General features: G+C 33.7%; 1 protein-coding gene across 1 annotated transcript; it reads left to right on the top strand.

Moving 5' to 3' along the window:
* The first annotated feature begins 192 nt into the window (after positions 1–192).
* On the top strand, positions 193–4,572 carry LOC127839934 (uncharacterized). The gene is made up of 4 exons (XM_052368327.1): positions 193–221; positions 1,477–1,544; positions 2,804–2,867; positions 3,773–4,572. Exons 1-4 carry the CDS (start codon positions 193–195, stop codon positions 4,290–4,292), a joined length of 681 nt encoding a protein of 226 aa, XP_052224287.1. The 3' UTR covers positions 4,293–4,572.
* The last annotated feature ends 9,852 nt before the right edge of the window (positions 4,573–14,424 follow it).

The following is a 14,424-nucleotide window of genomic DNA, read 5'->3' as shown; positions in this document are numbered from 1 at the left end:
AAACTTGAATTTAAAAATTAAAATTGCTGTACACTATGTAGGTTGGCGCGCTATACGAATCTGTGTAAAAATTCATGTTATTTCGAATGTTAGCTCATAAAGGGTAACCATCTGCTGTATTTCTCAATAATTTACATACATTTTAGAAGCCAATTTGAGAATTTAGTAGCCAATTTTGAGATTTCAGTAGTCATGGGCTACCCAGGCGTAGATTGTCCAGGGTTTTCCATGGAAAGCCATGGAAAATATGAGGCTGGAGTATTCGGACTAAGTTTCCAGCCTTTGCCAGCGTCAATATTTAAAAAAAAACGGTGGAAAATTGTCCATGGTATGAGGAAATAGCCTGGAACAATTTCCAGCCTGCAAGTTAAAACACATCCGAATCCGCATCCGAATTTTATGTCCAAAATTTACGCAACTGCGGTAAGCGTCTGAATCGTTCAGAACTGTTATTTTTGTAAATGGTTTGTTTCATTTGCATTAATTCTAGTCAATTAATGCTTTATTCAAGATGCAGTCTTTAGTTTTCAAAGAATAGTTATTTGTACAGTAATTTACAGCTTAATATTTTAGCCCAATAGCCCATAGGGCTAATCAGATGGAATTTTGAATAGCCAGAAGACATGTTAAATAGCCTGAAGAGGTCAATATAAATTTGTTGACTTTTTTTGGCCAGGAACACCAAAATAGTTATTAACATTATCAAAAAATCTACTTCCATTAATAAAAACTGATGCATGTGATTACAGTAATAAAGGGTATTCTGTTTCCTTTTGAAATGTTTTTTAATATACAAAATGCACCAGATAATTATGCTGTTTGTTGTAACTTTATTATTACACGTGTTCTCATTAAATGATTCCATTAACCCTTTAAGCGCTGGAACGGAATTTCGAAGGCCTTTGCAAACAGTTTGGATCCAGATGAGACGCCACAGAATGTGGCGTCTCATCAGGATCCAAACTGTTTGCTATTCTGATAGTATTCTTTGAATTTTTTTTTAATAAAATGCTTATTTTAGACATTCAGCAGACGACATTTTAGCAGACAACAAATAACCCAGGATGCAAAGGGTTAATCAGTTTGACCGATGTTAAGTTTTATTTTAATGCATATTAAATTATTATCATGTTTAAAAATTATCTGTATGGTGGCCGCATGTGTTCATGCAATTCTTTAAAACTTACGTCACTTTAGGCATTTATCCGATAATTATAGCGAATTAAATTGTGACTCTTAAAAACGCATATGTATCAAGTAATTGATATAATAGTAGTTACAGTTTTTCAGTTTGTTTACAATTTTACGCTCAAATATTTAATTGACCAGTCGGGCTATTTACAAGCATTGAGAATCGACCGACCGGCCCAAGAATCGACTCGGGCTTATAGGCTAATTCGAAGGCTGCACATGCTTTGTATATTGTAAACATTTGATCATGTTTGTTCTCTTCTTTGCAGTGACTCCTAAATAAAGACATCTAAAAAGGTCAGAGGGTTCACCAATCGTGCCTCACTCAGCAAGGAAAGTTTTGAAGCTTGAAGGTAACCTAAAAATATATTGGCATATTTGTGCCCCCAAAAATTGATGGGGGTCAGACTTTTAGATTCACTTTTACCCATATGTCTGTCTTAAAAGTTAGTATGAAGCTTATCTCAAAAAGTATCTGAGCTAATATCATAATATATAACATTAATTGTTATAGCTTAGCTGTGAAAATTGGCTGATTTACTGTGGACTTGCTTGATACATTTTATGCTATCAAGCCATAATTTGGTGAAGTTTTCTTTGCTATTCAATGTATTATTTTTTTTGCTATGTCAATATATATACCATGATTTATTTAAGTGCAGGGTTCGACATTAACTTTTTTTACAGCAAGACTGTTGGACCAGCTCCTCTTAAAATGTACTAGCCCGAACCTGATGTCTACTAGACCATAAATGACATAGCAAATCCAATTGTGTCATGTTACTGTTTAATTAGGATTTATCAGTGAACAACAGATTTTTTTATGCATAGAGTAAAACAATAAAGTAACCCTTCTTTTGCTTTTCTTCGTCAAATTCAAGCCATGGGAACTGACTCGATTTTCCATCTAGGATAAAAGGGACGTTTTCGTGTTAATTCATATTTACGTTTCATGTCAGTTTAGCGTCGGATTCTTTTTTATTAACTGATTTGTCGGACAAAAATCCGAACTTGAACAGAGCCATTCTTTAAATTACATTATCTTGTCTTCTACGCAAAAATGTTTACATTGACGATACCTATTTTCGATAGAAGTCGTAAAAACATGCTCTACAGTTTTACGACACTTCAGAAAATCATTAATATTCATGACAAGTTGACCAATTGAAACAAGCAATTTCTGCAGGAAGCTCTCCTTTGCGTCTAAAAATAGCGATGAATCATGTGAACGCTCTGCGTTTATTTAAATATACTAGTTTTGTTTTAATGTAAATAATGTATACAAGAGTAATTTTACACATTAAAAGTAAAGGTTTTCACAGAGTTATTTATAGTTATATGAATCAGTATATTTTTTTAAATTTATGTACTACCAGTCAGACAAGCTAGCCCGCAGTTTTACTAACCCAACCGCCGATCTTACTAGACAATGTCTGTCGGACGTGCCTTAGTGTCGAACCCTGAAGTGTAGTATTTTCTGTACAGTTACTGTAGTTAGAAATAACCATTATTTGTCAAGGAGGGGGGAGGGTATAAATTCACTGCTGGTAATGTGTTTTATCAAGCCTTAAAAATACTTCTTGCACAAACTGTGTTTGCTTTATCTGTACAGGGACTCCAGGAAGCAGCCAGTATTTAAGCAGTAGGGTTGGTTCAAACAGAAAAGATGCATCTGGGTACGGTTTTATTTCATCACAATATATATGCCTGGTTTGAAAGCTACTCTCAGGCTTAAATGTTTAAAAAAAATCAGCTGCACCAGTTCTGACTCGTTGTTTCAAGTCTAGTAGTTGCCAGTTTCTACCAAGTATATTAAGTGTTCTGGTTAGAAACCCACTCATTAGGTCACCCCTGTGATCTAAATCCATTTATTCAGCAGCAAAAACATTTCTTTTAAAGATATGTCAAGAAACTTAATCTTGTTTTTTCTTTTTATGTCTCCTTCTACAGGGTAGTTGCAACCTTCTGGGATCAGTTCAACATCATCCGTCTGTAAAAAAAAAAGCTGGGAAAATTGTCTTATTGACGCTCGATTGGTAATTGTCGGCTCGGATACTACTTGCATGTACCCCGGATACTCTTAAGTATACTTGCATGTACTCTTGGTACGGTAAATATACTTAATCATACCTGGTCGATAATAGACTGTGCCCGAGCTGTATTCCCGCCCAAAATCCTATTTCTTAAAACGCGCTACCGATTATCTTAAACTTCTCTTTAAAAAAAAAAAAACTGCATCAACATGCTTTTTGAGTGCGAGTTTCGATAATATAGAGGTCATTTCACAGAAAATGGACATAAATGTGAATATTATTAATTCAATAAAAAAGCCAACAACCACCGATTCAGCGTTTAATTTCCCGGGTACGTTTAAGTATATTTACCATACCCGGGGTACATGTAAGTATACTTAAGAGTACTCCGTGTACAGTAGTACCCGAGCTGACAATGACCCATCGAGCCTTATTGACAGCACTTGTACTGATTTTGACCAAACACATGCGCAACTTAAATTATTGAGTAAGTAAGGAATAAAATCATTAAAATCAAACTTATTGCAGATAATAATTTATGTTTTCAGAAATAAAATAAAACGACTGGAGGAAGATGTTTGTGGCCTTCGAAGAAAATTAGGGAAACTCAAGGATAGGGTCTCAGAGTTGGATAAGGATAAAGCATCTAACTCTAAGACAGAACAAGTGGTGGGAAAAGCGGACAGGACGGGGCAGTTGGCAAAGAAGAAAGAGGGACAGGGAAGTGTGTCAAAAAAGGAGGCTGATTCGATACTTGAAACTAAGCCGTGCCAGGCAATCTGTGAACAAGATGTTGAAGCCATTGTAGGCAAGGCTATTGGGGATCAGAACAAATTCAAAAATTTATGTTTATACAAGTTCACTCAGGAAGAATTGGTGTCTTGCACCCGAACAGGGAAGCAAACTATCAAATGTATGGACAATGTGAAACCCCAGTTAGATCACACTAAATTTAAGGAACTGGAAACATTAGTATTAAAATACACTTCATATGATAAACAAAGTTTCAAAAAAAAAAATGAAAACTTACAGAAAGTTCTTAGAAGAGAGAAAAATGGAGCAGTCTGACTTGACCTATAAGCCTTTTGAATAAAGCAACATATAAAAAATCATTGGATTTGGTGTGTCATTCTGTCCATCTGTCATAATTTTTAACTTGGATCGTAATATAATAGCCTGCTTGCTGTCTTTAACTTACTGTAATACATTTGCTCTTCAATGAAAATGCTAACCGACAAAATTCATATGTATATGAATTCTACCTGCCACATCCATTTTGGGTCAAAGGTGATTTAAGATTTGCACTAAAAAAGCAGTGTTTTTTATATGGGATATAGTTAAAAAAAAATGAACCAAAGAAGTTCAATTTAATGTTCCAAAACTGGTCTGAAACAAATTCAAGACTTAACTAATTGATTATTGTTTAAGAAATTTAAGCTCGCTGAGGTCTTTTGATTTCTGTTCTAGAACAAGTTCTTTAACAAAGTTAAAAAAATATAAGTTCTGGAATTGGTTCTTGAACTTTTCTAGAATGTGTTCTGGAACATGTTCAAGAACTCATTCTGGAACATGTTCAAGAACTCGTTCCAGAATAAATTCTGTTCTAGAACAAGTTCTTGAACTTAGTTCTGGAAATCATAATTCAAGAACGGCCATTTAATGTTCTTGAACTGTTCTGGAACATGTTCAAGTACTGAATCAAGAACAGTTCTTGAATTTTTCGCAGGGGTGGTAAACAAACACACACACACACACACACACACACACACGCACGCACGCACGCACGCACGCACACACACACACACACACACACACACACACACACACACACACACGGAGAGTCAAAGCGGCGAAGCGGCGACTATATGCTCCCCTATATATATATATATATATATATATATATATATATATATATATATATATATAAATATATATATATATATATATATATATATATATGGGAAGCATAAAAATCCCAGTGCTGAAGAGGGACTCTTGAGATATTGTTTGAACTGTGTGATTATTCTATGTGTTTATAATGTTGTATTCAAGATTAATACGAGTACCATAAATGTTATAAATAGAATATAAGATGAGCAAACTATAATAAGATAAAGTTTATTATGCTTGGCAAAAATCATAGCCAAGCCTTGCCTATGTTGCTAAGCCTAATATGACTGCATATTTATATAATACTCACCATAATATATTCTTTCTATATATGGACATGCTTTTAAACAAATATAAATTGTGCTTCCATCATCAAATACTTGATGCACATTAAATATCCCTCACATTGTAAAATCACAGTGACGTATAATATAAGAGAATTTAAAACTATCATACCAAGAGATTTGTTTCAATTTCAGATACATCTGTTACATTATTGAATGTCAGTTTTGTCCAAGAGGCTCTAATCTACCAGACAGTGAAGATACTGTTTTGGGTAGATTAATTGTGATTAAAAATGATATTGTAGCTTGATTAATTAGTACAATGTACGTGAACAAAGAAATAAGGATTGTCTTCATATGTATTTTTTAATGTGAATGAAATACAGTTGATATGCCCTTTTCAACCAAGTTTAAAGTAATGGATATGATTTAATGAAACTGATGGTTTTACAACAAGCGGAAATTAAAATGTCTCTTAAATGCAAAACACATGAAATTGATAGTAGGCTTTGATGAGACATTGAAAAGACTGATCTCAAATTGTGGTATTAAAATGTGACCCATTTGACCTCAGAATATACTATATCTGCAGACCTGAAAATGATATGCTGTGAGACAATTTTGTTTGTCATATATATGTAAAGGATTGCTGAAATGATGAATACAGAAACAGGGGGAAAACTTTTTTTTAGATACCTAGTCATTTTATACATTCCAATTATGGAAATTTAAATAAACTTCACACACTGACTTTCCACTCACTTCAATTTAATATTGCATACTGTGTTTCATCAATTGTCAGAAAAACTACATATATTAACATTATAAATATAAAATTACACTTATTTGTATTCACAAAGTTATCCATTACTGAAAGATATTTTCAGATCAGGATGTACTTAATCAAATGTCTGATTATTTATACAAATCTGCACCTGTAGAGTCGAAACAAAATACCCAACTATTTTCATGGCTGTGATACAGCAAATTTTTACAATGCTGTATAGATGAATTATTATGGCGCACCAAAGGGGCGAAACTTTAACTTCTGCTCGAGCAGAAAAAAATGCTGCTCGAGCAGCATTTAATGCTGCTCGAGCAGCATATTGCTGCTCGAGCAGCAATTTACTGGTCGAGCAACATTTAAATGCTGCTCGAGCAGCAAAATCCCTGCTCGAGCAGCAATATATGCTGCTCGAGAAGCATTTATTTTTAGAATAAGCCATTGAACCCGTCAGCCAATCAAATTTAAGCTTTCAAACGGACGACATAAGCTATCTCTACGGAAACGAAATAGACCGGTGTAGCGTGAATATTGTTTGATCGTGAGATCTGTCACATAAATCAGAAATCTGACGATTTTCACAGTACCCCGTGAGATTGCTCCGATCAGTCGCCGTGAAAAATGTCAGATTGATGAAAAATAATATTTAACGCAATGTTGTTTCAATTCAACTTAATTTCGCGTTTTAACAGCTTGCAGTTATTTTCGGACATCTTTTTTTTGGACGTTGAACCTAAACACGTATTTCACAACAAAGATATCAAAACAGTAGTTCTAACACCATGCAAACATTTGAATTTTAAAACGATTTTCGTTTTAAATGTTATATATATCGATGATGTACATGCATTACGTTGTAAAGAAATATGGTAATGCCTAATTTACAGTCATGAGTGTTTCAGTGTTTTAATACAAAGATATAACATTGATTTAAGAAAATATTTTCAGATTATATATATATATTCCAGAAATGTATAATCCCAATCAGTGTTTTTATCATTATTTTAGCTAATTCACATGTACACTCAATTCAGGAAAACTATTGTATTATATTTCACACAATCATAATTACCACTATCATCATTTATTTATTTGTCAATAAGCTTGATTGGTAATTGTCGGTTCGGCTCGGGTAATGCTTTAAAGTACCCCGTGTACTCTTAAGTATACTTTAATGTACCCCCGGTACGCTCAATATACTTAAACCTTCCGTCGGTGTGTCTGTCAGTGCAGTCACTCACAAACTTTTCAGGGCTTTATCTCAGAAACTCAATATAAGTTTTCAACATGAAACTTTATGGGTGTATAAATATAGCTGAAGAGAGGTGCCATTCACAAGAACCCTAACCCGTCGCTTTCTGAAATAAGAGTTATTGCACTTAGTTGTTTTTGTATGATGTAACTAGTGCTATATCTCAGATACTATACAAGATTTTAACATGAAACTTCATGGGTGTATAATTATCAATGCACAAGAACCATAACCGTATACTTTCTTACATAACCGTTATTACCTTTTCTTGTTATTGTTTTTTTTATGATGTAACTTTTCAGGGCTATATCTCATTTATAGAACCATGCATAAAAACCATAACCCTTCACTTTCTTAAATAAGAGTTATTGCCCTTTGTTGTTTTTGTATGATGTAACTTTTCAGGGCTATATCCCAGAAACTATTAATACAAGATTTCAACATGAAATTTCATGGGTGTATAATTGTCAATGAGAATAAGTGACATGAACAGTCTGACGTTACTTTTCAGAACTATATCACAGATACTATACACAATTTTAAGATGAAATTAACTGGATGTTAAGATATCATAAGGAGAGGTGTCATGCACAAAATCTATAACCCTACACTGTCTTAAATAAGAGTTATTGCCAATTGTTTTTTTTTTATGCTAAAACTTTTAAATAAGTGGGATAAGGGTACAACCCTTCAAATAAACTTTTCTGTTAGTTCTGCACCCATCAATAATCAAAATTTATTTGGCGGGGGATATTAATTTAAACAGTGATTTTTTTTGCTTTAATTTGTTACAGCCTGTGCCTTTTGAATTGGGAAAATTAGCGCGATAAACCGTGAAATTGGGAAAAATAGCGCGATAAACCATAAAATTGGGAAAAATGAAGCATTATAAATAGGATTATAAGTAACAGAAGTGATATTGTTTTTAAGTGCATGTTAGGGGAGTTTTCTAGAAAAGGAGTCTGGTCAAATTGTTTTTTTTTTAATCAATAAAAGTGGCAAGTTTGGGAATGATTTATGAACAAAAATGACTAAATTCAAGTTATATATTTTGTAAGATATTAAAAAAATAAAGTTGGGACCTAGATTTAAGAAATCATAAGTTATATGAGACTTCTTTCTAAAAAAAAATAAAAAAAAATAATTTTTTTTTTTTTTTTTTTGGAAGTTGGGCTTTTTTAGGAAATTTTGGTCAGAATTTTGGGAAAAAATGTGTATTTTTGCGATTGGGAAGCAGCCGAAATTCAGCTGTAAATTTGAGCAAAAAAAATCACTGTTAAAGAATTTGCTTATTATTAGTCTAAACTTTGAAATGGACTTAATATTTTAAGTAGCATTGAGAATATAAGACACAACAGACTCATCAGTCATCAGTATTATGTTAGCATATCTTTAGTCGATTACTGAACTAGGGCAAATAAAGTTGAAGTTTATCAGGTGGTCTAAAAGTCCTCACCGCCTAGCAGATAAGTCTACAAAGTATTTTAAAACCGGTTCATGAACATGAAATGATAAGTCATTTCCGCCATCGCGATTATTTATTTTAAGTCAATATGTTTTTGGAATCTTAAAGGGATCTTTTCACGCTTTGGTAAATTGACAAAATTGAAAAAAGTTGTTTCAGATTCGCAAATTTTCGTTTAAGTTATGATATTTGTGAGGAAACAGTAAAACTGAACATTTACCATGGTCTAAGAGAGCCATTATATGCATCTTTTGATGATTTTAAAACCTAAAAATTATAAAGTGTTGCAACGCGAAACGATTGAATAATTTGGAGAGTTCTGTTTTTGTCGTTAAATTTTGTGAAACTACGAAGATTGCTTATATAACGTATAAAATACGTTCAGCATGTGTACTCGGCGGAATAGCTCAGTAGGCTACAGCGTTTTTACTTCAGGACTGTGGCAGGACTCCAGGGGTCACTGGTTCGAAACCTGGTCCGGGCTATGTTCTTTTCCTTTTTTAAATTTTATTCTTGATTTTTTACTGGAGCTTTTACGATCTAATGTTTACATTTATCGATATAAAGCATTTAATGAATAAGTTAAAAAATGCCAAAATCTGTGAAAAGGCCCCTTTAAGGCACTCATTGAAAAATACATCACTACATAAATAAATATCTAGGTCAATTGTGATTCTGTCAAGCAATGATTATCATATCAATTATTATCTCCAGAGTTATTCTTTTTTTCTTGCACTTATCATAATCTAACCATCTGCATTATTTTTGCCAAACAGGTGGTTTTGCAATCTGAGCACCACAATCATCAATTTTTTTGTGTGGATATAAAGATTTTATACAATTTATGATTTTAGGACCTTAAGTTTCATTGTGCTGTACTTGTTTAGGAGATGTGTAATATCAACTGGCTTCTTCTGTTTTCAGAACTAAAAGGCACAGAAGGATTTTATTAATATTTTGTTGAGTTCTCAGATTAATCGAGCCCAAAGCACTTCCTGCTACAAAAACATATTTTCGAGCAACAACACATATTGATAATATACTCTTGGTTTATTAAGACATCAACAATAAGCAACATGTATGCATGAGCACATGATATAGTAAATATGATTTATATATAAATTAAGAAATGTTTCAGTTGAGAAATGCATTTCTCATTGAATCACATGTTATTAAAACCATCATTTTAAATAGAAATTACACATGCAGTAACAACCAGCTGCAAACAAATTGTTTCTTACATGATTACTTATGCATGTCAAGGATAGGAAATTACACACATAAGGAATGAAATATCCATGTGCAGGTATCAACAGTTGTCTTTGATTTAATCTATCTTGAATAATGCATACTTTTTAACATGAAAATCTCATTTTCCACAAAACACTAAATTAAAAGTAACAGGAAGGTGGTCAAAAATTCATTATTTCAGTTACAAAGCAATGAATTGAAAACTATCGGTACATTCAAGTTATCTGTATAAAACATGGCATCAACTTAAAATCAGTATCAATACATGTATCACCTTAAATCCGCAGATGTTGAGTAAGATTGCCTTTTTTAACAAAAAATTATAATTGCCCTAAAATGAGTGATTTAACAATATACAAAGAACTATCATGAACCATTTTCAACATTTACTTTGTTGTTCTAAAATTTAAATATATATGCAATTTCAAACTATTTATGCAGGTAAACCATGTACAAACAAAATTTTAGTACTCATCTTTACCCTTTTTTTTATCCCCATGTTTTTTTAAAAGCGTGGGGATATTGTGTTTAGCTCCGCCGTCTGTCTATCTGTGCGTCCTGGACACTATTATCTCCTACACTATTAGCACTAGAACCTTGAAACTTACACACATGGTAGCTATGAGCATATATACGACGGTGACAGCGACGGAATTTTGATCTGACCCCTTGGCCAAAAGTTATTGGGGTCAGGGTGGGGCCGGGTCAGTGATTTTCCTGCGACCCCGATTCGAAAAAGGCTCATAACTACTGTGTCCCTTCAGATATTGCTTTCATATTTGGTATGCATGTGTATCTAGACACCACCTATCCATTCGCATACAATTTTTTACCCTTGACCTTCAACTTTGGGTCAGTTTTAAGGTTTCGAAATCTGTGACCGCGATTCGAAAAAGGCTCATAACTACTGTGTCCCTTCAGATATTGCTTTCATATTTGGTATGTATGTATATCTAGACAACACCTATCCATGCGCACACAATTTTTTTACCCCTATGACCTTGAACTTGGGGTCAGTTTTCAGGTTTCGAAATCTGAGACCGCGATTAAGAAAAAGGCTCATAACTACTGTGTCCCTTCAGATATTGCTTTTATATTTGGTATGCATGTGTATCTGGACAACACCTTTCCATGCGCATGAAAATTTTTATCCCTGTGACCTTGACTTTGAACTTTGGGCCAGTTTTAAGGTTTTGAAATCTGTGACCCCAATTCGAAAAAGGCTCATAACTACTGTGTCCCTTCAGATATTGCTGTCATATTTGGTATGTATGTGTATCTAGACAACATCTTTTCATGCGCATACAATTTTGTACATGCTACCTTGACCTTGAACTTGAGGTCAGCGTTCAGGTTTCTGAATCTGCAACCGCGATTCGAAAAAGGCTCATAACTACTGTGTCCCTTCAGATATTGGTATAATATTTGGTATGCATGTGTATCTGAACAACACCTTACCATGCGCATACAATTTTTGACCCCTGTGACCTTGACCTTGAACTTTAGGCCAGCGTTTAGGTTTCGAAATCTGCAAACACGATTCGAAAAAGGCTCATACCTACTGTGTACCTTCAGATATTGCTTTCATATTTGGTATGCATGTGTATCTGGACAAGACCTTTCCATGCGCATTAAAAAGTTTTGACCCCTGTGACCTTGACCTTGAACTTAAGGTCCGCGTTTAAATTTCGAAATCTATTAAGTGGTTATCTACCCAATCAGAAGAAGTGCAAGCATTTTCATCAGACAAAGGAATTATTCAACAATGAAGCTTGTGTATTGAAAACATATATATAGAGTTACACAGTAGTGGCGCAGAGATGTATTTAGTAGTCAATTATTTGTGTTTATTCATCTGTGAAATGGTTTAGCTCATCCATCTAATGTTTATACAAGGGATTATAAAATATTGGTGCAAAGGGACACCTGTATTTTAGAGAAGAGATAGAATGCAGTCAAGCATAAAAAGCATGAGAAACTCATGGAATAGCGCCTCAAGAATCTATAAAAGGGCTGAAACTTTCAATTTGTTCAATCACACTTTTAGACTCATTATGAAAATCTTTCAAAATGTTCAAGTGTGAAAAATGTGACAAACAATTTAAAGCAAAAAGGACTCTTGAACAGGCACATCAATGACAGACATGAAATTTAACATTTTCATTGTTGTGTACAAGATTGCGATATAAAATTTCTGAGACACTACTATTTAGTCAACCATTTAACCTCAAAACATAACTTTTCCAAAGCAGAAGCATGAAGATTGGCTATAACAGAGCAAGTTCAGCCATCTCATTCCAATGAGGATGATATGTACATAATGGACGTCAGTAAAGTTGATTCAGTATTAGATTTGTTAGGAGAGCAGGATGAGGACCTAATCCAAATGAATTTTACTCTTGTATTAAGGACTTCGATTTTAACATTTTCACCGCCACCAGAATCAACAAAGCCTCGACCATGCATGGCCCCATTACCAAACCTAGGGCGCCCCTGGGTCAAACATGCGGCGTGGGGATACTCGTCGGCCTCTGCCGCGCCATTTCTAGTTTTAATTTTAAATTGTAGTTGACCTTGATTTATTTTTAAAGCCTGGTTTCAATACATCAACTATATTGTGCAATACAAACATCACACACAAAGCTATCTTGGGATGTAGGTTGTGAGACGCAGACCTCATGCAGCCATCATTTGCAAACGTCGGATGATATCCATTTTAATGCCGTGCGGGTCTTTACAGTGAAGTGAACGAGTCGCACAGATATGTTTGCCGCACTCCATGAATCAGAAGTCTGTGTTTCACGACTAGTCTCGATAAACTGAAACATGGGCCTGTCACAACATTGTGGGATGCTTTTTCCTGACCAAACATTCGGCAGTCTGGAAATAAAGTAAAAGTCATTCATACATAACGTAAAAAACAACAACATTTGTTTGCAATAAGAAAAGCATTATATTCACTAGATTAAGTGTTCACAAAAAATACTATTTCTGAAAATAAAATTGCAAGAACGATAGTTTGACAGTGAAAAGTATTCATGTTTTATGCATCATAAATATACAATCACATTTAGACACAAAAAAACAACTTTTTATACAAAATAATATAATGGAGCAAAGAGAATGCTGTATTTCATTATATGACACATTAATAAATTAAAATATGAGTAATCTTCTTGTTTAACCTAATTTTCAGGGTTATTTGACAAAAGTGGGACTCTATAACACAGTTTGAAATATCATGACCTTTACAGGGCTTTTTTTCCTGACTTTGTGAAGCGGCCCTGGCCCCTCACTTTGTGAAAAAATGAGTCGCGAACATGTCAAAATTGTGAAAAATTGAGTCGCGAACTTCTTACAATTGTGAAATTCAAAGTTCAATGCATTAGTATAGTTAAAGCATGTTAAACACTTGAATATTATCAAAATTTCATTTCCTTAAGTAATGCAATAAAGGCATATTTTCCTTCTATGAATACTGTATTTGATACAAGAACAACACATATACATATATCTGATTTGCAAAACATTCATGTACCAAATGCAACTAAAATACCTGGTCCCAACACTTCTTTACCACAGGAAAAACATATATAAACATAGAGCATTTCAAGGACACATAACTCAGATCTATTTTGGACTTTACAGCTTTAAAACTCTGTTCTTTTTACTCTTGAAAATGTCAATAATTCTCTCAATATCTGAAGAGGAAAATTCCTTCTTCATGATAGTTTTCATGTTCTGTGAGCCTGACTCTCGCCAGTGCATGATGATCTCCCTCGGAAGTTGTCATTTGACCTGAAACATTAGGTATACATTGAACAACATTACTTTTGTAAGAAATGTAAACGAGTTATTTTATTTTTCACATTTTTTCACAAAGCATAAATAGACTTCATACAAAGTTTGAATCATGAATATGCGTCATGAATATGCATTTAAATTAAAAAAATATATATGAAGGGACCACATTATTACTTTAACCAGGATTTACAATCTAAAAAACAGATACGAATAACAAGTCACGGTCATCAATACTAGAGGACGTTTTGACTAGCTTCCAAGTTCCATCAATACATAGCCGCGGCTTAGATGCGTTCACTTTTATCAAATGACTTCTAATAATGTTATCAATGTGCATGTTTCAAAACTTACCCTTCCATAGAAAGCTTTTGTTTCTTCACTGTTATCCCAAATTTCAATATATCGGGATTATTTTGCGTTTTTTTTAATTTTCTTTGTGTAGTAACGAGCGTTCCGCGTCGCCATTTTTT

The sequence above is a fragment of the Dreissena polymorpha genome, chromosome 7 (genome assembly GCF_020536995.1).
Source record: "Dreissena polymorpha isolate Duluth1 chromosome 7, UMN_Dpol_1.0, whole genome shotgun sequence".
NCBI classification, from domain to species: domain Eukaryota; kingdom Metazoa; phylum Mollusca; class Bivalvia; order Myida; family Dreissenidae; genus Dreissena; species Dreissena polymorpha.
The sequence above is the reverse complement of the archived record's forward strand: the minus strand, read 5'-3'. Positions and strand labels throughout refer to the sequence as shown.